Source organism: Nerophis lumbriciformis, linkage group LG10, assembly GCF_033978685.3.
Source record: "Nerophis lumbriciformis linkage group LG10, RoL_Nlum_v2.1, whole genome shotgun sequence".
Classification (NCBI taxonomy): domain Eukaryota; kingdom Metazoa; phylum Chordata; class Actinopteri; order Syngnathiformes; family Syngnathidae; genus Nerophis; species Nerophis lumbriciformis.
The window spans coordinates 36,535,001-36,558,913 of record NC_084557.2 but is presented as its reverse complement, the minus strand read 5'-3'; the positions used below and the strand labels follow the sequence as shown (position 1 = coordinate 36,558,913).

Below are 23,913 nucleotides of genomic sequence, written 5' to 3'. Positions count from 1 at the left end.
GGTGTGCTGGATGCAAGAATTTGCCATGTTATTGAATATTCAACATTATTGTCTTTGAGGTCCCAAATGTGTTTGCTGAGTTCTGTGGTATTTCGCAGGTTTTTGTTCCTGAAAGAAGCCTTGTGATTGTTCCATCTGGTTTTGAATTCTCCCTCGGTTAATCCTACATATGTGTCGGATGTGTTAATGTCCTTGCGTATTACCTTAGATTGGTAGACAACTGATGTTTGTAAGCACCCCCCGTTGAGAGGGCAATCAGGTTTCTTTCGACAATTACATCCTTTGTTGGTTTTGGAGTCGTTCTGTCTGAGGGCCGACGGCTCATTTGCAATTGTTTTGTTGTGGTTTGAGATGATTTGTCGTATATTGTTCATGCAGCTGTAGCTCAATTTAATGTTGTTCTTGTTGAATACTTTTCTTAGGATGTTGTCTTTGGGAAAGTGTTTGTCAATCAGATTGAGGAATTTGTGTCCAATGTTCGTTGAGACGTTTTTGCTGTATGGGGGGTTGTACCAGATGATGTCGTTCCGTTTTCTGTTCTTTTTTGGCTGGTTTCCTGGCGTGGGTTCATAGGTGAGGGTGAAATTGTATCCGCTTTCATCAAGGGCTTTTTGGTACGGGGGGGTTGTTTGTTCAAATTCAGCTTTGCTAGATGACAGCATCGATAGCCTTTTATTGATTCCGGTAGGTATTCTTTTCGTGGTGGTGGGTGGGTGGTTGCTGTCATGGTGCACGTATTGGAGTGTTGTGTTGGGTTTCGTGAATGGTTGGTAGCTGTTATTTCTCAGGTTGAAAGTGACGTCAAGGAAGTTGACGGTTTGCTTGTTGGCTTCAATCGTGATCCGTAGGCCGTTCTCTTTGAAAATTTGGCATATGCGCTTCTTGGTATTCTCGCTGCTCCTTGGCGAGGCGCGACACACTGCCAGTCCGTCATCACGGTAAATACCAAGGTTCAGATTGAGGCTAGCGAGCTGGGAGAGGAGGAAACTCCCAACGAGTTCACACGTTTCTGCTCCGTCAAAACTTCCCATAGTGACGTCAAATGTTGCATTGTTCTTTTTTGGTGTACTGTTGTGGATGAGAATGGAGTTTTTTGCGTGGATGATGATGTTTCTTTCGTTGCCTGTGATTGAGTCGTAGTCTGAGGCGAAGTCTAGTGCTTGAGTCAGTAGGTCTTGCGTGATGGAAGGGTAAAATTCCTCGATATCAAAGGAGATAAAGTTGTGCTGTTGTTTGTCTTGGATGTTGTTGAACCATTTGATTACTGCTGCTGTATTTCTCCATTGGTTGAGTGGTGTTTTGTCCTTGATTTTTGTGTTGACTCTGTCCAGGATTATTTTGCTGATTTTTCCTATTTCAGATTTAGTTGGGTTTATTAGTCGGCATGTTGGGTTATTTGCGAAGTTGGGTTTGTGGTCCTTCAATGTGATGAAGGCTTCCTTGTTGGCTGTGGCGTCCACCCTGTCCTCAATGTCCAGTTCAGCCGCGATCCTTTTATTTTCCAGGTGGATGTTCTGTAAGGTGTTGGGTTGCGCTTTTTTGTATGATTTGGTGATGCTTCTGTCCAGTAAGGTGTGGTGTTCTGGTATGTCCATTCTGTAGAAGTTTGTGGTTTTATCGGCAGCTATGATGAGGTTGTTTACTTTCTTGATGCGCTCCTCGTCATTTTTCAGCTTGGTGAGGAGTGGGTTGCGGATTGGCTTGAATTTGACTGATTGTATCATTTTGAGCATGTCGTTCTCAAAATCCTTTAGTTCCTCAACTGTGGGTGGGTTCTTGGTAGATTTGAATCCGTAAGTTTCCTTTTGCATTCCTTTTGTTTCAGGGTGGAGGAAAAAATGTGCTTTCCACCGCATCCTTCTTAGGAAGTGTTCCGTCTTTTCTATGAGCCTTAGCTTGTAGTCATTCTGCGCGGGTATGGGAATGTTCTTCGTGGAGTAGTCGATGTTGAATTTTTCCATTTCTGATCGTCGTACAGTGCTCAACAAATGTCAATTTGGAGCGGAGTGTATGTCTTAATAAGGTTATCCAAAAAAAAAAAAAAAATATATATATATATACATATATATAGCTAGAATTCACTGAAAGTCAAGTATTTATTTTATATATATATATATATATATATATATATATATATATATATATAAGAAATACTTGAATTTCAGTGAATTCTAGCTATAAATATACTCCTCCCCCCTTAACCCCGCCCCCGGCCCCGCCCACCCTGACCCCGCCCACCTCAACCCTCCGCCCCCCAAATCTCTCAAATTTGGAGGTCTCAAGGTTGGCAAGTATGCTTATATGGTGCTTTTCAAAATACCCAAAGACAATTCATTGAAGCACAAAAGAAAACAAAACAACACTAAGGATGTTTGACAGTAAAAATGTCTTGTTTTTTTTTTACACTTATATATTATTAATGTGTTGCTCTTTTTATAGATTGATCTTAAATTACGATTAAATTAGGTCTTTTTTTAAACGTTTCATGGCTATGTGATCACTCCAAATGAAACAGAATCATTCCTGGAGATCATAGTTCAGAACAAGAACTGATCCTCCTTTAAACGAACTCCCAATGTTAACGCATATAGGATCACATTTTGCTCACTTTTGTGCTCCACACTTGGAAAACTCAGCTGGAAATTGTACTAAATTACACACCACGCTTTACAAAAGTGAGCACGACATCCTTTGAAAAAAATATGTTGCCCATTATTCAATTTCACCTAAGCCATTTTTGTAGCATTGTTTACATGGAAAAACAATTAGTGGCACTCAACTATAGAGCTACATCAGCATAGTCATCCCTTATTTATTGCAATTGATCGGGACCAGACATGACAACAATAATGGATTTCCACGAAGTAGGATTATTAATAAATCAATCATTTCTATAGTTGGAGCATAAAAAAATGTTTATGACCTTCCAAATTAGTTTTAAACCTGAAATAATACCTGTTTAGTAACCTTTACATTAGTTTCCAATACAGTAGCCTTGTGTGTGTTCTATTGTAGATAGTACTGTATTTACTGGAAGCCCGGATGATGCCATTGCTACGGCCATCGCCCGGCCACTACTATTTGTCACATCCTGGTTTCCACCTGCTAAAACCACCAGCGTGTTAGCTTTTATATTAGCATTTTGTGTTATTATTGCGTCTCTTTATGGGCATTCCACATCGCTCAAGCCCAAGCAGTGTTATTGATGTTGATGATGAAGCGCATCAAAATACTTCCTCTCTACTTTGGCCAGACAGCTGTTGATAGTTCATAGCAGTCTCAGTTAGTCTGAGGTGCCGCGCTTAACAAAGTGGAGATGTGTTATTGATGAAGCAGGAGTTGAAGATGAAGTCCATCAAAAAGTTGTTCTGTCAAATGTTGGTCAACTTGATTGTCGCGGTGAAGATAGAGTAGCGCGATGAAAGACAAAAACTTAATTTTACACGTACTTTTGGCCAAAAACATGTAAAATATTGTAATCCCCCCCCCCCCACACACAAAAAAAATGGGATTTAGAGAAGCGCGATGTAGCGAGGAACGACTAATCGCACCGATTTGTGTTTTTTTTGGGTCAAATTTGCTCAGCTACTTGTTCCTATACACACAATGTTTAGTGCTCCATTGTAATTATTATAATTAACACGCACTCGGTTGTTTGCACGAAAAACTAGAAACTGAGGGCTCTATGACCCTACACAGCCAGCCTGCAGGAACAGAACACTCAAAAATGACAATGAGGTAACTGTTTTATACACACGAATTTAACAATAGACAACTATAATAAGCATTCTAGGGGGAAAAAAACATCTGGTGCAGCACTGCTTCTAATGAAGTATCTAATTACTTTATTAATGTTTCTTCAATAAAAAATTATTTAATTTATTGTTTACTATAATTCGTATTTTTATATTTTTAGAAATATTATATATTTATTGTATTATTATTATAAAAAAATCTCTATATTTTTCACTTTTTCATGGCAGGTTTAAAGGGGGCTATACTGCAAGCCCTCTTTATAAAGGCTATCTTTTGCATGTTTCAACTAGTTAGTTGTGACATTTGAGCAGATATGTGGTGCTCATTACATGCTTCTGTTTGAGGAAGAAAAAAAAATATCTGCTCGAGTTTCTGTTTAAAGTGCAAATGGGAAACACAAGACTCCTTTGTTGGCGCTTTGGTGCAAGTTGTTGATGTTTGCGGTGGTCCACGGCTGTGGTGATGACGGTGGGTCTCCTGATTTTGCACACATGTGAGGAAATGCTTGAGGTCAATGAGAGTAGGAGGACACAGGGCCTCCAGGAATAGAAGGGCTATTGATCACGTCCAACATGTCCGAACAGAAAAGCAGGAATGTCCTCAGGAGGTCGTGTCAGACATCCTTGATTAAGTGAACAAAAGTGTGCATTATATTGTTGTCGTACAGGGAACATGTTAAGTGCTCTTCCACACTGAGAGCCATGAACAAAGAATGACATCAGCTATTCCTGCACATATTTAGGTTTCATTCAAGTCATAAAAGGACGCCGGACTAATCGTTATACCTTCCCGCAATAAAGCAATATGTCCATCTGCGTTCAAGCTGCCTAATAATCTTAGGGGATGTGGGACTAAGTGATTCCAGCAGAGGAGAAATGATAAACTACGCTTTGTGGTTGCTGTCTCGCCATCCTCCCCATGTGTCCTGCTTCTGTATCACGATAGAGGAGGATGATATTTCTTTCTTGTCATATTACCACCACGGGGTCCGTGCAGTGCAACCACATCATTATCTCATCTATTTTATCGGCGTCTGAGGGGCTGAGAGTTGAGTACGTACAGATGTAAAGGGAGACGACTTGGGAATATGCAGCAGTTATTACCTGCACAAAGGCACAAAGAGGGATTGTGTTCTCCGTTACGCAAAAACAATTTTTTCAGAAACGTTCATGTGACAAGCAATATATTCAAAGTCGATGCAAATCCAGATGAAAATATTTTCTATTTTTGCCGTATGAGTCACAATCAAACTAATTCCAACATCCCAAAGTAACAAAAAAAGCACGAAAATGTTAATTTATTTTAGTTTTTTTTAATGTATTTTCTCTTTTTGTTCAAATAAAACCGTTCCCTCCACAAATTAATCAGGAATAGTGCAGTCCCATTATCTTCTATCTTCTTTCATGTGCCAAACACTGTTGCTTGTTATTTTTTGTATTTTGGACTTGTATTGTGTTTTAACATAAGGGTCAAATTCAGTTCAGTTCAGTTTCAGTTTATTTCGAACCTGCATACGATTCAATGTAATTCATCACACATTTCCAGTTGTTTCATTACAGCACGTCTGAAAAGGAGTAGGAAGAAGCAGAGCTTATTTAATCCTACCCCTTTTCATACCATAGCTATTTTATCCAATTTCCTTGTTCTCTGTAACAGAACAGTGAACAAGTAAATAATAAATAAATAACATGTAAGCAAACAAATATTAAATACATATATAATCTTTGTCTCAATAAAAAAAACTAAGAAAAAAAAGGGTTCAAGATGTTCATCATAATTCTTGTTCTGTGTACTTTGTGAACACTTGTAGTTTGGAACAGTCTCTTAAACTGAATCATATTGGTGCTTTGTTTGATTTATTTGCTTAATCCATTCCATAATTTAATTCCACGTACTGATATGTTAAAGGTTTTAAGTGTTGTACGATCATACAAATGTTTTAAATTACATTTTCCTCTAATGTTATATGTTTCTTCTTTTGTTGAGAATAATTGTTGTACAATAATTTCGCCACACCTAGTGTGTGTGTGTGTGACAATAATTGGTACTTTAACTTTAACTTTAACATTCTTGGGTAGCAGGTTAGAGTTTGCTTTGTACATCATTTGAGCTGTTTGCAAATGCACCAAATCGTTGAATTTCAATAATTGTGATTTAATAAATAAAGGGTTTGTATGTTCTCTACATCCAACATTATGTATTATTCTAATTGATCATTTTTGTAAAATAAAATAAAAAATAGTCAATGTCATTTACCCCCTTGTTCTTTTATCTATATAGCAGAAGTCATCTGAAGGCACTCTCCACAAGCAGGTCTAAAATAATGCATGTTCCTCCTTATACAAACCCCGTTTCCTTATGAGTTGGGAAATTGTGTTGGATGTAAATATAAACGGAATACAATGATTTGCAAATCCTTTTCAACCCATATTCAATTGAATACACTACAAAGACAAGATATTTGATGTTCAAACTCATAAACTTAATTTATTTTTTTGCAACTGATAATTAACTTAGAATTTCATGGCTGCAACACGTGCCAAAGTAGTTGGGAAAGGGCATGTTCACCACCGTGTTACATGGCCTTTCCTTTTAACAACACTCAGTAAATGTTTGGGAACTGAGGAGACACATTTTTTAAGCTTCTCAGGTGGAATTATTTCCCATTCTTGCTTGATGTACAGCTTAAGTTGTTCAACAGTCCGGGGGTCTCCGTTGTAGTATTTAAGGCTTCATAATGCGCCACACAATTTCAATGGGAGACAGGTCTGGACTACAGGCAGGCCAGTCTAGTACCCGCACTCTTTTACTATGAAGCCATGTTGATGTAACACGTGGCTTGGCATTGTCTTGCTGAAATAAGCAGGGGCGTCCATGGTAACGTTGCTTGGATGGCAACATATGTTGCTCCAAAACCTGTATGTACCTTTCAGCATTAATGGCGCCTTCACAGATGTGTAAGTTACCCATGTCTTGGGCACTAATACACCCCCATACCATCACAGATGCTGGCTTTTCAACTTTGCGCCTATAACAATCCGGATGGTTCTTTTCCTCTTTGGTCCGGAGGACACGACGTCCACAGTTTCCAAAAACAATTTGAAATGTGGACTCGTCAGACCACAGAACACTTTTCCACTTTGTATCAGTCCATCTTAGATGAGCTCAGGCCCAGCGAAGCCGACGGCGTTTCTGGGTGTTGTTGATAAACGGTTTTCACCTTGCATAGGAGAGTTTTAACTTGCACTTACAGATGTAGCGACCAACTGTAGTTACTGACAGTGGGTTTCTGAAGTGTTCCTGAGCCCATGTGGTGATATCCTTTACACACTGATGTCGCTTGTTGATGCAGTACAGCCTGAGAGATCGAAGGTCACGGGCTTAGCTGCTTACATGCAGTGATTTCTCCAGATTCTCTGAACCCTTTGATGATGTTACGGACCGTAGATGGTGAAATCCCTAAATTCCTTGCAATAGCTGGTTGAGAAAGGTTTTTCTTAAACTGTTCAACAATTTGCTCATGCATTTGTTGACAAAGTGGTGACCCTCGCCCCATCCTTGTTTGTGAATGACTGAGCATTTCATGGAATCTACTTTTATACCCAATCATGGCACCCACTTGTTTCCAATTTGCCTGTTCACCTGTGGGATGTTCCAAATAAGTGTTTGATGAGCATTCCTCAACTTTATCAGTATTTATTGCCACCTTTCCCAACTTCTTTGTCACGTGTTGCTGGCATCAAATGCTAAAGTTAATGATTATTTTCACAAAAATTTTTTTTTATCAGTTTGAACATCAAATATGTTGTTTTTGTAGCATATTCAACTGAATATGGGTTGAAAATGATTTGCAAATCATTGTATTCCGTTTATATTTACATCTAACACAATTTCCCAACTCATATGGAAACGGGGTTTGTACATTAAAGAAGACTTGTGGGGCAAGGCCAACAAGAGTTTGCCAGGGGCAAGGCTTTTGACATTATCATTACGGTAAACACTCGTTTATAGCTGTTAAATGGTTCCAAGCCTGAACGTGATAAATTAATTTCCGACGAAGTAGGAATTATTAGTCGAATATTTTCATAGCTAGAACATAAAAAACGGTTTACTACCTTCCAAATACTGTTTTTAACATTATAAGAACCATCTAGACATGAAATAACACCCACTTAGTCACCTTTTACACTTGTTTAGTCAAGTCATTCGACCTGAAGCTGAGCCAATCAGTGGCCACGATACTGAACAGCGCACTCTGATTGGTTCAGTCTCATCTAGTGGCCAATACTTGTGTAGTATTGATGGTTTTTTAGTTCATTTAGTCTTTTCTTTTGCTAGAAAATACGTAGAATGTGCTGAAAAAAACCCTAGAAATCTGCGATTTAGTGAATGTGTTATTATTATTATTATTATTAATTTTGGTATGGTACACATTTATGAGATGTGTTATGTAAAATCATGCCTGTAATATCATTAGATAATTTAGCTACTTAAGTTAAATAGATAACTCACCATAACTTCAGAACTGTATGAAGAAAGTTACAGTAACTTAGTTACAATTTTAAGACAATAGTCTTTATCTTTGTTATTTACTCTGACTCAGTGTGCTCTTTAATACTATGAGAGCGTGTGTGTGCCGTGCTGATAAAGTTTACACCGCCGTTGACACGCGCGATCACTGTGATTTAAGTCTGATTTCATACCAAATTGAAGAGGGACGTTTGCCAAACATGAAAATTCATGTACATGACACCTTTTCCCTCCGCCATGCAGGGCAGGGATTGTACTGAAACTACAATAAAGTGCACATGAAAAAAGAATGCAAGATTTATAATATTATCAGAAAATCATTCGACACTTCAGTTTGCTCAAGCTTTAATTTGAGTACACTATAGCAACTAAGCCTGAACAACACATAACTTTGTTATTTAAGCGCCCCCACCACCATCAGACCTCCGCGACGTTTTGCAGTCAATCAGAAACATCAAACAACCATTATTTGCGAAACATGGCCGAGTGTGGGAAGAGAGCGTTTTGCATATTACTCATCATGCTTTGTAGTGGCATTAAATAGATGTAATTTTGACATGTGCATTGTACTTGGACATTTTTTTACAATGTTCACATGGGGTTTGTTACTTGGTGTGGAACGTGTGTGTTGACTTATGCTGTTTATGTCTTGTTTTTAACTGCAACATGGTTGTCTGGGTTGCTCCATATATAAATAATGTTTCTACCCGTATTTTCCGGACCATAGGGCGCACCTGATTATAAGGCGCACTGTCGATGAATGGTCTATTTTCAATTTTTTTTCATATATAAGGCATACGGGATTTTAGGGCGCATTAAAGGAGTCATATTTGTTTTTTGTTTTCTAAATTGAAAGCACTTCCTTGTGGTCTACATAACATGTAATGGTGGTTCTTTGGTCAAAATGTTGCATAGATTATGTTTTACAGATCATCTTCAAGCCGCTTAACTGACAGTCGCTTCAGGATGCGCCCTTTTGTGGGCGGTCTTATTTACGTGGCTCACCTTCGGCAGCGTCTTCTCCCCGTCATCTTTGTTGTAGCGGTGTAGCGTGCAAGGACGGGAGTGGAAGAAGTGTCAAAAGATGGAGCTAACTGTTTTAATGACATTCAGACTTTACTTAAATCAATAACGGAGCAGCATCTCATCATCATGTGTCCCGTGAAAAACCGTCTGACCGGAACTCTCTAATAACTAAAGTTCCTTGGGTGAATAATGTAAAATCACTATGTTTTAGCGCTTTCATGGCAGATACAGTATAAGTAAGAACTTTACACTACTTTATATTAGAAATGGCAACAGCGGAGGATGAATGTCTCATAACAAGAAGATAGAGAAAAAGAAGAAGCTTATCGACTACGGTGTCGGCACGGGCTACAAAGGCGGATGTGCACAATTTTTCAGGATTTATGCAGATCCCAAATACAGATCAGCAGGTACCAGAAGGTAAGAAAAGTTGCATTTGCATAATATTGCGAAACAAAATGCCAGATAATATGTCTTACTTTATAGGCACACCATAATAATACTCGTATATTGAAGCACAGTACAATCCATCAAGCGGTGTGGCTTCATAGCTTACCAAAGTCATACTAAAACATTTTGATAGATTTTTGAGCGCCGTGTGTAATGTTCTATATTTTCAATGGAACATATAAAATGTTGGTGTTGTTTACTTGAGTCATATTGCAGTCTACATGTGTCTCTTATGTGTGACTGCCATCATATTAAAGTCTACATGTATCTCTTATGTTTGACTGCCATCTACAGGTCACACTTATCATTACACCATGTACCAAATAAAATAGCTTCAAGGTCAGTAAGCAAAACCACAATTATTCCGTACAATAGGCACACCGGGTTATAAGGCGCACTGTCGAGTTTTGAGAAAAAAAAAGATTTTTAGTGCGCCTTATAGTCAGGAAAATACAGTACATTTATCATCTTGATGCCAATGTGTGATCATTCCTAACATAATTACTTTGACATTCTGATCAAATGGGGTTTACAAATTTTGTTGAGTCCCGTTCTAGTTTTGTAAAATTAGTATGTTTACTTCCTAATGTTTAGGATATCTTTACACAGGATTGACCGAGAGTTCCTTAAACTGCTCACTCATATAATAACAGTGTTTAGGAGACAAAAAACTTGCAATAAAACATTGCTGAACATCTTTTTGAAAATGAAGGATGTAGACATGTGCAAGTACAGGTATGTCACTTTTATCAACCAATTCCCGAACACAGGGTTGTTTGATAATCCCGAAGTGAAATATACATACAAGTGGAGACACATTACTACATAGCTCAAATTCTCAACACAGATATAAGCTGAGCAAAGAGATGGTAAACAGTGGATGCTGGCCTGGTGTTTTTGCAGCTCTGTGTGAATGGGGATCATCTAACAACGTATATATATGTATGTGCATGCAATTAAAGAGAAACAAAAGTCTAAAAGTACCCTTACTGTCACAGAAACAATGTCATCCTAAAATTATCCGCCACACCACCATTATTTTAGTTTAAATGGTCTCGCTTAAACGGACACTAAATGTCTTGGACGCTTTTATTTTGAAATAAGCAAATTGCTGGGTTACTGTCGCTCTGGGCTCAAGCCTGGTGGGGAAAACCAGAATATTCATAGCAGGAAGTGGAGTGAATGCAGGCAATGTTCTCGCCTGTGGAAATGATTCCAATAGGGATTTTGGCTTTAAGGTTTCAGAGTTCCTAAGATAGTCCGTCATAAAGTGATTAAAAAAAAAGTTAAACAAAAAACAGAAAAAGGTTGCTGCTGTGTTATGTCTGTCATTCTCATCCAGTTGAACACAATCACGTTTTCAGTGACCACTTTTTCAACGTCTGTATTAACCTTTAATACAATTTGAACGCCTGTTTATGATTTATTTACTTTTTTGATTGTTCATAAACTTAAACATTTAATGGATTTGTGCGTTGTTGGTGTATAATGCAATGTTTAGCATCAATAAAACCTTGCAAAATAGTAATTATAAACTAAATGAATACATCTCCAATACAATGACCTACTGTTTATTGATATTGTTCAATATTGTTGGAAGTGAACATTGCTGGACCACAGGGAAGCAACTTCAAAATGTAACTAAACATTACTACTGTAAATCTATGTCTGTGTGTGCGTGTGTTTATGTATATGTATACATACATACACATTTGTGTGTGTATATATATTACAGTTTATATTGGCAACACTAAATTGGCCCTAGTGTGTGAATGTGAGTGTGAATGTTGTCTGTCTGTCTGTGATGAGGTGGCGACTTGTCCAGGGTGTACCCCGCCTTCCGCCCGTGTGCAGCTGTGATAGGTACCGGCACCCCCCGCGACCCCGAAAGGGACAAGCGGTAGAAAATGGATGGATGGATGGATATACAGTACAGGCCAAAAGTTTGGACACACTATCTCATTTCAATGCGTTTTCTTTATTTTCATGACTATTTACATTGCAGAGTGTCACTGAAGGCATCAAAACTATGACACATGTGAAGTGAAAACCATTTCAGGTGACTACCTCTTGAAGCTCATCAAGAGAATGCCAAGAGTGTGCAAAGCAATAATCAGAGTAAAGGGTGGCTATTTTGAAGAAACTAGAACATAAAACATGTTTTCAGTTATTTCACCTTTTTTTGTTGAGTACATAACTCCACATGTGTTCATTCATAGTTTTGATGCCTTCAGTGACAATCTACAATGTAAATAGTCATGAAAATAAAGAAAACCCATTGAATGAGAAGGTGTGTCCAAACCTTTGGCCTGCACTGTATGTATATGTATTTGTATATATGTGAGATAATATGTATATATACATACATATATACATATATGAATGATTATATGTGTATATGAATGATTATATGTGTATATGAATGAGTATATATATATATATATATATATATATATATATATATATATATATATATATATATATATATATATATATATATATATATATATATATATATATTTATTTATTTATTCCATCCATCCATCCATTTTCTACCGCTTATTCCCTTTTGGGGTCGCGGGGGGCACTGGAGCCTATCTCAGCTACAATCGGGCGGAAGGCGGGGTACACCCTGGACAAGTCGCCACCTCATCGCAGGGCCTACACAGATAGACAGACAACATTCACACTCACATCCACACACTAGGGCCAATTTAGTGTTGCCAATCAACCTATCCCCAGGTGCATGTCTTTGGAGGTGGGAGGAAGCCGGAGTACCCGGAGGGAACCCACGCAGTCACGGGGAGAACATGCAAACTCCACACAGAAAGATCCCGAGCCCGGGATTGAACCCAAGACTACTCAGGACCTTCGTATTGTGAGGCAGATGCACTAACCCCTCTGCCACCGTGAAGCCCTATTTATTTATTTATTTATTTATTTATTTATTTATATATATATATATATATATATATATATATATATATATATATATATATATATATATATATATATATATATATATATATATATATATATATATCTCACAGTCTGGAAGTTGGATTAATGACAGGTGATTACTTGCTTGTATAATTAAAATTTGCGTAATTAAACTTGTTTTAAAAAAAGTCTCCAATATTTGTACACAAATGCAAATTTATTGTCAGAATGTAATCCGGGAACATTTTAAATGTTTTACTCTAATGCATGTCATTTAAATGCACACAAGTTGGTAATAGTTTTATCTAAAGTTCTTTCAGGCTGTATTTTGGAGTAAAATTTGCCAGGACGCACAACTGTCAAATTTGACATAAATACACATTTTTTACCACATAAACACACACAAAAGTACCGAACATTTGTACCGTTGAGTACCTGTATCGATTCCCAGGTACCGGAAACCGGTACCGTATCAATTAAAATGTTAACGTACCCATCCCTTATTTTTAGAGATTCTTTGTAATGTTATTCTGTGATATTTCCACCTAAAAAAATGCTTGTACATCAGTTGAGGAATATCCACATTTTGTGTTATTTATGAGTGAAACTGGTATCTAAAAATGAAAGTGTAGCTCCTCCTCTGAATGCAAGTAATCCTAAAGCAGAAATGCAAATATTGTATTTCTACAAAATACAAAATCTGGCAAGACACCAACACACAGCAGGCACATTTTTTTTTTAAATTGTCATTAAATCGTGTTTGTCCTTTTTGTGTTGAGCTGTTTAAAAAGCACGATATTTAAAAAACATAAAAAAAATAAAAAAATAAATAATTGATAACCTCACCACGCAGGAGAGGAGGGAAGAGCAGAAAAGAGAAGCGGTAGATCAACTGGTCTAAAAAGGGTCTATTTGAAGGCTGCAAGCCCGGTTTGCCTCAGAAGGAAGGCTATTTATCAATAAATGTTAGTCCTTACGTTCTCAACAAAAACTAGCCAGCCACCTGTTAAGCGAGACTAATCTGCTATATCTCTAATCATTGCCTCTCACAGGCAGGGGGCCCGAGACAAGTACTCAATGCCAAGTCATCTTTCTGGCGAGATTACAAGTCCTCGCTATGTTCCTTTTTGTAATCTCTGATTGTCTCATCCTAGTGTCATTGGAGCTGATGTGTACAACTATGTTCCAGTAGCTAGTGGTGCGAATAGCCTGTCGTATGTGTTTACTAGACCTGTTGCGAGTCATCTCTTTAAGATTAGCTTCAATGTTGGATGCTCGGCCCCCCGGAAATACAGATTATTGTGTAGGACTAGCGTTTGTAGGCCGTTTAGGGTTGCTACAAACTGGGCTGGTTAGCTTGCTACGGCAAATGCTAGCAAACATGTCCCCCCGGAAATACAGATTATTGTGTAGGACTAACTAAAGGGCTGGATCTGTTATGTGTCATAACCAGATCACCATAGTTTGTAGGCCGTTTAAGGTTGCTACGAACTGGGCTGGTTAGCTTGCTACGGCAAACGCTAGCAAACATGTCCGCAGAGTCTAAAGATATCAATCAATCAATCAATGTTTATTTATATAGCCCTAAATCACAAATGTCTCAAAGGGCTGCACAATCCACAACGACATCCTCGGTTCAGATCCCACATAAGGGCAAGGAAAAACTCACAACCCACTGGGTTGTGAGTTTTTTATGAAGTTACTCTGCTCTAACTAGTGGACACAGCCCTCTCGCAGGGACGAACTATCCATAAGAAGAGTGCATGAAGAACAGGAAGCCATACTTACGTTATTTCTTTCACCGAGTCGAGTTCTTGCTCTCTTCGGAGCGAGGGCTTCGGACCTGGACTAGCTTAGCTTCGCGAGCTGAAAGTGAAGCGGTGAAACAGATGTACAAATGTACGCTAGCTATATTCAATCAATCAATCAATCAAAGTTTATTTATATAGCCCTTAATCACAAGTGTCTCAAAGGGCTGCACAAGCCACAACAACATCCTCGGCTCAGATCGCACATCAGGGCAAGAAAAAACTCAACCCAATGGGATACAATGAGAAACCTTGAAGGGGACCGCAGATGTGGGGACCCGACCCCTGGGCGAACGGTGCGATGGACGTCGAGTGGATCTAAATAATAGTCCAGTCCATAGTGGGGCCAGCAGGGGATCATCTTGAGTGGAGAAAAGTCAGCAGCGCAGAGACGTCCCCAACCGATGCACAGATGAGTGGTCCCGACTTTGAACAGCTAGGGCATCATCTGTGGTCACCTAATAACCTCTCCTTGCAGGAGAGGGGGTCAGAGCAGAAAAGAGACGGTAGATCAACTGGTCTAAAAGGAGGGTCTATTTAAAGGCCAGTGTATACAAATTAGTTTTAAGATGGAACTATATTGAATACGTGTCCCTCAGTGCCAGAACCGGAAATGTCTCGAGGTCACATTACTGCAACCTGCTAGTGTCTGGCTAATTCAGAAAGTAACAGCAGGAAGAAGTACACTGATTGTTAGATCGCACAGTTAATGGAATTGTGGCCAAGGTTATTTTTCCTGGAAAGTCATTCATTGACAGTATGGACCCCCAGACAAAAACTGCCAGTAGGAGAGCTCTGGAAAGAAAAGAAAAATACCCACAAAAGTCTGCGTATTTCTCCAATGAGCTCATTTCACCTTTCCCGTAGCAGAGACACACGCATATCCTGCATAAAAAACACAGTTAGGCGCATAAATCTCCCGAGCGGAGAGGGTGTGGGAAGCTGTGAGTATGTCATCTGATCCCTAATCACTATAGTGAGCCTCAGTAAAGTAGCCCTACTATTCTGAGACGTCATCTCCAATATTGATCTGTACAACACAACCCAGAGATGAAACAAGAGCCTCTCACCAAATGGAGAATGAAGTGGTGGACATAAAGGTTCTGGAACATATTCATGTTGGTTCTGCAAGCTGTGCATTGTGATGTTTGATACATGAGATTTTGATATGGCTTTTCATATAATGCTCATTTCTCACAGGTTCTTCCTAACAGAAGGATTCCATGCCGGCGCAGTGCGCCCTCTGGCTCTTTCTTCGCACGGGACAACACAGCCAACTTCCTGTCCTGGTGTCGCGAGGTTGGAGTTGGGGAAACGTGTTTGTTTGAGTCGGAGGGTTTAGGTGAGTACTGTACCACGCGTCTCTTAAAGCACCCCCGCCCATTAGAATGAGTCTTAATCAATTTAATCCGTGCTTGGCCCTCCCAAAACAGCACCATTTTAAAACGTAACTTGCCTTTTAAAAATAAAATCGTAACTTATAGATAAGAAATGTTTGAAAAACAACACAATAGCAATACAAATAAGTACAGTACAGCATTTACCCCTTTCAGCAGACTGAAGAGAACTTTGAAATCCTTTTTAGTCTGTTCTGATTGGCGTTTTCCCGTCCCATTAGATCCAAAGTGTACAATGAGTCAAGTTACAGAAGAGAGAAGGCTGGTCAAGAAAACTGAGATAGCAGCGAGTAAAAAGGGATTTGCAGGGAGAGTTACTAATCAATAGCGAGAGCGGCGAGGACATCGCTGATTCGTAGTGCAGCGGAGCAACAGAACCCCCGGGACACCCAGAACAGTTTCGGGCATGCGTATTAAGCACAGTTGTGGGCAGAGGAGCAAGTCTCAGTAGCTGGACCACTGCTAAAGGTTTGGCTCCAATGGCTGGAATTTTTATTTTTTTGTATCTTTAGCTGAAAGCTAATGCAAGCAAGCAATGGCGTCGAAGTGGGGACTTTGTGTTGGGGCCAAAACACATGCGTTTAAATGTGTAATTTATTCAAAACATGTCATAAAAATTCATATTAATTTAGCATATCGGTGAAACAAAATCTCCCTCTGAAAAATACAAAATGGTTCGTTCCACCTGCATAGCAACAAACCTAACTTGGAAGATTTCAATCAATCAATCAAAGTTTATTCATATATTGGGGACAGCGTGGCGAAGTTGGTAGAGTGGCCGTGCCAGCAATCGGAGGGTTGCTGGTTACTGGGGTTCAATCCCCACCTTCTACCATCCTAGTCATGTCCGTTGTGTCCTTGGGCAAGACACTTCACCCTTAGTCCTGATGGGTGCTGGTTAGCGCCTTGCATGACAGCTCCCGCCATCAGTGTTTGAATGTGTGTGTGAATGGGTGAATGTGGAAATACTGTCAAAGAGTACCTTGAAGGTAGAAAAGCGCTATACAAGTATAACCCATTTATCATTTATATAGCCCTTAATCACGAGTGTCTCAAAGGGCTGCACAAGCCACAACGACATCCTCGGCTTCGATCCCACATCAGGGCAAGAAAAAACTCAACCAAATGGGAACAACGAGAAATCTTGGAGGGGATCGCAAATGGATGCCGAGTGGATACGGTTAATAATGTGAGAGTCCAGTCCATAGTGGGGCCAGCAGGGGATCATCTTGAGTGTAGACAAGTCAGCAGTGCAGAGATTTAACACAGTGGTGAACATGCCCTTTCCCAACTACTTTGGCACGTGTTGCAGCCATGAAATTCCAAATTAATTATTATTTGCAAAAAAAAAAAAAGTTTATGAGTTTGAACATCAAATATCTTGTCTTTGTAGTGCATTCAACTGAATATGGGTTGAAAAGGATTTGCAAATCATTGTATTCCGTTTATATTTACATCTAACACAATTTCCCAACTCATATGGAAACGGGGTTTGTATTAAAATAAGTTGCACTTTTATATTACAAGATCACTCTCCAAAATAACTGTTATTAAAACAAACTAAATAATAAAATAAAATCAATCAAAATGAAATAGCCATTATTTATTGACACAAGCAAAGGGAAGCCAGGGTGAAGGCATGAAAGAGCCGATGCGGCTACAGAGCCATGGGTTGCAGACCCCTGATCTAGATGTGTTTTAAATATGTTAATCACATCTTTAAAAAGTAAAAAGCCTCAATAAGGTTTAACATGTGTTTTAAAAAGCGTGTTTCAATCAAATTCATGCAATAATTTGTATCTTAGTGGATGTAAACATACCACTGTAGTGGTGACGTTGGATTTTGATTCTACGCTCCTGTGAGCAAGTAAGATCTAACAGCCTTTAATTGTGGCATTGGCTACGCCAGCTAGTGGCTCGGAAGTTCGTTACTTAAATCATGCTCGCAATTTAAAGCATAACAAGAAGCAGAGAGACATCTCGTATCTCAAAATACTGGTATGTTGAGATATTCGTAAATTGAGGCACCATTGTATTTCTAAAATCATGCTGATGGTCTTGCCAGGCAGAAATGCCATAGAAAAACATTTACGGTACAAAACAGCATGCTAGAGAACAGGGATCGGCAACTCAAAATGTTGAAAGAGCCATATTGGACCAAAAAAACCAAAAAAAAAACCTGTCTTGAGCCGCAAAAAATTCTAAGTCTTATATAAGTGTTATGATACATGATGTAAGTGTCTACATTAGCTATATTAGCCTACTATCAAAGGCTGACGCAAATCTTCGTTGACAGAAATGTTGGATTTTAATTTTTATTCTACACATTTTTGCAACATTGGAAATCATTAGTAAACGGAGGCTTCTCACAGGATTAGATAACTTCTGGAAATGACTGTCTTAGAATGGCCAAAGGTATAGATGTGTGTGTCCAAGTTTAAGGAAACGGCAGGCTGTGTTCTTCTAATGGTTTTTTTACAATCTTTGCAAGCTGAGTAAGGTTTGCTGTGGTCTGGAACAACATGGCACACAAACAACTATGACAAATGCAGCCAATATTGCACACAGATAATGTGTCATGAGACATACAAATATAAACTAAATACACAAGAGGACATAAGTAAAGGAAATTAAATGAGCTCAAATATACCCACAAACAAGGCATAATGATGCAATATGTACATGCAGCTAGCCTAAATAGCATGTTAGCATCGATTAGCTTGCAGTCATGAATTGACCAAATATGCCCGATAAGCACTCAGGCAAATCAATAAAATCAACAAAGCTCACTTTGGTGCATTCACGCACAGCATACAACGTTTGGTGGACAAAATGAGACAACGAGGAGTGACATAAAACATGTCTTTCTGTGGCAATGTCGGAGAAAGTTGGACATCTAAACAAACTACGATGAGTTCAAGGATCGTTGAACGTAGCAGGACAAAACGGTACTCGCTAATAGGGATGATACTCGAAACCGGTTTTCCCGGTTGTTCGATAAGAAAAGAACCGAGTCCTCGGACTCAAATCCCTTTTTGAGAACCGGTACCCGTTATCGAGACCCACTATAGTAAAGAAAAAGAGTTGGTTCTTTATTCAAATCCCTCGGAACGAATCCTGTCCCGACCAGAAATGCTCTGTGTGACATCACAAGAAATTACGTCACGTAGCTCAGTCATTAGGTGCAGATAGCGAAAGCAGGAAAAAAATGGACCGGAAAAAGCTCTCCAAGGTGTGATAAAGTTCAAAACAAAAGGTATAATCCAATGAATAACTTTACTGAGAGATTTGAGCAGGGTACAAACACATGACAAACACTTTTACGACCAACCGGAAACATAACAACCAGGCTAGCAACGCACCTCCTTTACGGCAGCTGTTGCAACGTTCTTAAAGCAACCGCAGCACATACATATATATACAACATATACTGTATGACATGATCTCCCTTTTTTAACTTTTGTTTTTCTTTCCTTGTAAACAAAACAAAATCACACTGTATATGTGTTGTCTGTCTAATTATAAATAATGCAGACGAGGCGTGTTGGCTGAGTTCTTCACGTTTACTTTCACAGCATGCTCATAACCTCATTCTTAGCTGCCGGGTGGCGACATGCAACAACACTTTTCGGGGCCACCACGCATGCTTGTCACTCCCGTTGCATGCTGGGTAGTGTAGTTGTTATATTCCCTAGCTCATAACATCACATCTTTCCCCCTATAAAGAAATAATGTTAACTCAATAAAGTGTATTTCTTTTTTTAGCTTTAACTTTATTTTTTAGCATTGTAACCACATTTGCAAACAACTTTTCTCTTCATAGAATTTTCTTTCAATAGAGAAATAAAGTGCAAAAATGTCAAAGCATCATAACAAACAGTTATGTCAAATAGCAGCAGAAGTACACTTTTTGGAGAGCTGTATTATTTTCAGTTTTGTGCCCAAGGGACTGATTTTATTTCAATCTTTATCAATCAATCAATCTTTATTTATATAGCCCTAAATCACAAGTGTCTCAAAGGGCTGCACAAGCCACAACGACATCCTCGGTACAAAGCCCACATACGGGCAAGGAAAAACTCACCCCAGTGGGACGTCGATGTGAATGACTATGAGAAACCTTGGAGAGGACCGCATATGTGGGTAACCCCCCCCCCTCTAGGGGAGACCGAAAGCAATGGATGTCGAGTGGGTCTGACATAATATTGTGAGAGTCCAGTCCATAGTGGATCCAACATAATAGTAAGAGTCCAGTCCATAGTGGGGCCAGCAGGACACCATCCCGAGCGGAGACGGGTCAGCAGCGTAGAGATGTTCCCAGCCGATGCACAGGCGAGCGGTCCACCCTGGGTCCCGACTCTGGACAGCCAGCACTTCATCCATGGCCACCGGACCTGTGCCCCCCCCCCCCCCTCAAGGAAAAGGGGAGCAGAGGAGAAAAGAAAAGAAACGGCAGATCAACTGGTCTAACAGGGGGGCTATTTAAAGGCTAGAGTATACAAATGAGTTTTAAGATGGGACTTAAATGCTTCTACTTTAACACTATATTATTATTTATACACCTATAGTGATCACAGAGACAGGTTGTTTTTGTGTTACTGTATATATTTGTTTTTCTGAAAAATCCCACTTAATATACTTTGGGTAACAACAGTCAATATTTATTTTTTTTTAATTTTTTTTTTAGGGGGGTAACAGTCAATAATTATTTATTTATTAGATTTTTTTTTTCTTTTATAATAAAAGTGAGCTTTTGTTAAACCAAATATTGTGTTTTTTTTTCCATATACAACAACCTATCTGGACTCGATAAGAGAATCGATCAGGAATCGGTTCGATAAGAGGATTCGATAATAGGCTCAAACTCGATAATTTCTTATCAAACATCCTCCCTACTCGCCAAATACTCTCATCAGTGAAGCATATTTAGTATAAACAGTGGGATTTCTAACAATGAATAAGATTTGTGTCATGTTTGTTCTCCTACAGAAAATATATTAAAACAAAAAATATATTTTTTCCATTTTCACACATCTCTGAAAGAGGCCCAGGGAGCCACTCTAGAGCCACAGGTTGCGGACCCCCGCTATGGAACATTCCAGATAAGATGCAGATGTCTGTCGGATTTCTCATTGACTGAGAAATGTTGGCGATAACACGCTTAAATGTAAAACTACTGTACTAACGATGTAGACCTCTGCCAAGGCCAAACAGTCCTCGTTCCGTCGCAACCAAGTAGGGGATTTTCGGGGGAAATTAAATCTTTGCCAAAATTTCTTGGGTTCTTGATTACCCTTATTAAAATCGGTAGTGAAGTTGTTCGGTACCTTGCTTCCACACTGGGCAGGGGTAGTAGTAATGATACAAATATTTAGTCAGGCTGCATACTAACGTGAGTGTGAATGCTTGGCTCTCTCAGCAGTGGCACATTAAAACAAAATCCCGGGCAGGAGAGTGTGAGGAAAGTAGGCCAACGCTGCAAATGTTTCTGTCAGCCAAGAGTAGGCACTGTTCTCCATGCTTGTGTTGTCTTACTGTATGTCGATGTTAGCCATGAAATGCTTTTTACTGCAGTCAGATGCACCCCATGTGAGTCTTGAAGTAACAGAAATATGAAGAATAGTTATGGAATTTGTTTTCCCCCCATAAAAATGGTGGTGGACCACCGCCAAGCGATTCAAGCTATGCAAATAATTTTTGAAGGCCATGTTTTCACACTGAGTAAGCCATTCCTCAATGAACACCTTCAAAAACACTTTAGCAGCTGACAACTGTTTCTTTCTTTCCTTCTCCTCCAAGCTTTTCCCCTTTTCCCTGTCAGTGCCGTGCAACGGATGTAGTGTGTATAATCACGGTGAGGTGTGTCACATGCCACGGTTACGTATAGGTTGCCAGTGATTAGGGCAGGGGTGTCAAACTCATTTTAGCTCAGGGGCCGCATGGAGGCAAATCTATTCCCACGTGGGCCGGACGAGTAAAATCCTAGCATAATTGTGAAGCAAAATTCAAATTAAATCAAGTGGCAATTGATAGAGTATATGAAACTAAACTCTTGGGAATAATAATTGATCATAAATGATGTTGGAAACCGCATATTGCTTATAAAAAGGGGAACATATCCAAATCCATTGCTATTCTTTATAAAGTAAGACACATGCTGAATAAGAAATGTCTGCATATGTTATATTATTCTTTTATTTTCCCATATTTAACATTGTGTTGATGTTTGAGGAAATGTTTGTAAAACAAACATAGACCCAATAATTAAACTTCAAAAAAGGTTAATTAGAATAATACACAAAGCGTGCTACTATGAACACACCAATCCATTATTTATAAATTCTAATGTGTTAAAATTTTCAGATATTGTGTTTCTAAAGACAATGGAAACAGACTTCCAGCTTATTAAAATTAAGAGGAGAAAACTATCATTTACGGTGTGTATTGATTTTTGAAAAAGGTAAAGTAAGAATTAATATAAAATACAAATTTATTTGGGTGGAGTTAAATGGTGGAACAAGCTCAGTGATGAGTTGAAGACATGTCGTTCTTTAAGGTTTAAGAGAACATTCAAAGGTGAAATAATAGAAAATTATAAAATATAGCAACAATTACTTTCATCCCATTGATTTTTTTAACGTTGATGTTCCAAGCAATCTAATTTTCAGTGAATGTATAGGACAGGCAAATATAAGCCTTGGCTTCAGCCTATTCCTTTTTCGGTCATTCTTTTTCTTCACTTTTTGTGTGTAAATGTGAATGATTGTTGATGAAGTGAAGTGAATTATATTTATATAGCGCTTTTCTCTAGTGACTCAAAGCGCTTTTACATAGTGAAACCCAATATCTAAGTTACATTTAAACCAGTGTGGGTGGCACTGGGAGCAGGTGGGTAAAGCGTCTTGCCCAAGGACACAACGGCAGTGACTAGGATGGCAGAAGCGGGGATCCAACCTGTAACCCTCAAGTTGCTGGCACGGCCACTCTACCAACCGAGCTATACCGCCCCATATGATGCGTATGGTCTGTGCTGTTGAATTGATCACACGGAATGGTTGATTGTATGACCGAAAAAAACTCATTTAATTCATTTATTCATTCATTCATAATAACTTAAAAATACAACTACAACAACGTCAGACTGTTTTCTTTGTTTTATTTCGGCCCAAAATAGAACAAGGACATTCTGAAAATGTACATATCACAAATAATCCTCTGGACAAAACACTTCAAGGTAGTACAAAATTCTGGGGAAAAACAACAGTTTCAAAAACACCATGAAGAACACAATGAAATTAGACTTAATCTCAGTGTTTCTACAAACCAATTAAACTTTAAATCACAGCCCATCTATGATTGAACAAAAAACAAAATGAAGCATAACATTTTTTTAAAAAAACCTTCTAAGTATCAACTACCTCATTTGTTATTTCCATTGTTGACTTTCTTTAAATTTGCACAGAAGAAAATTTTTTTCACAGAACTATATCAAAGTGCAGTGTCTCATCCAGCAGTTTAAATGGAATTACCAATTGTTTATTTTACTCCTGTTTGTTTTACGTTGGGCTGAGGGGGAGGAGTCACAGCCCCGCTTTACCGTGTACTTCTTGTTTGGTATACTTGCTCGCCCGATATAAACTATTTGCTTGCCTAACAGAATTGCCATTGCAACATTCAATGGACACATTTAGAACAGCAGTTTCTTTCATTTAAAAGTGCAGCTTAATTTTACACTTAGCAAACTCATCTCGTGGGCCGCATGTTTGACAACCCTGGATTAGGGCATGTTAAATCTATCTTTGTGGACTTATTACATAGTTACAAGAAATAAACACGACACATCCATCCGTTTTAATTGATTCATCACATTGTTGGCATTTGTATAATAAGGGCTTTGCTTTTTGACCTTTTAAGGTTACTGTACTTCCTGCTCTTGCTTGGTAAGTGAGCCGAAGTGTATCTTCCAAATGCTGAAATCAATTGTATTCATGCTTGTTTGTCGCTTC

General features: G+C 38.8%; 1 protein-coding gene across 2 annotated transcripts in view; it reads left to right on the top strand.

Annotated features, from left to right (window-relative positions):
• The window catches only part of gas2a (growth arrest-specific 2a), a 66,824-nt gene that overhangs the window by 18,715 nt on the left and 24,196 nt on the right, over positions 1 to 23,913 (top strand). For both annotated transcript variants that reach the window (XM_061969681.2, XM_061969680.2), the window contains exon 4: positions 15,711 to 15,852. In XM_061969681.2, the coding sequence (XP_061825665.1) occupies positions 15,711 to 15,852 (142 nt within the window). The remainder of the gene's footprint in view (positions 1 to 15,710; positions 15,853 to 23,913) is intronic.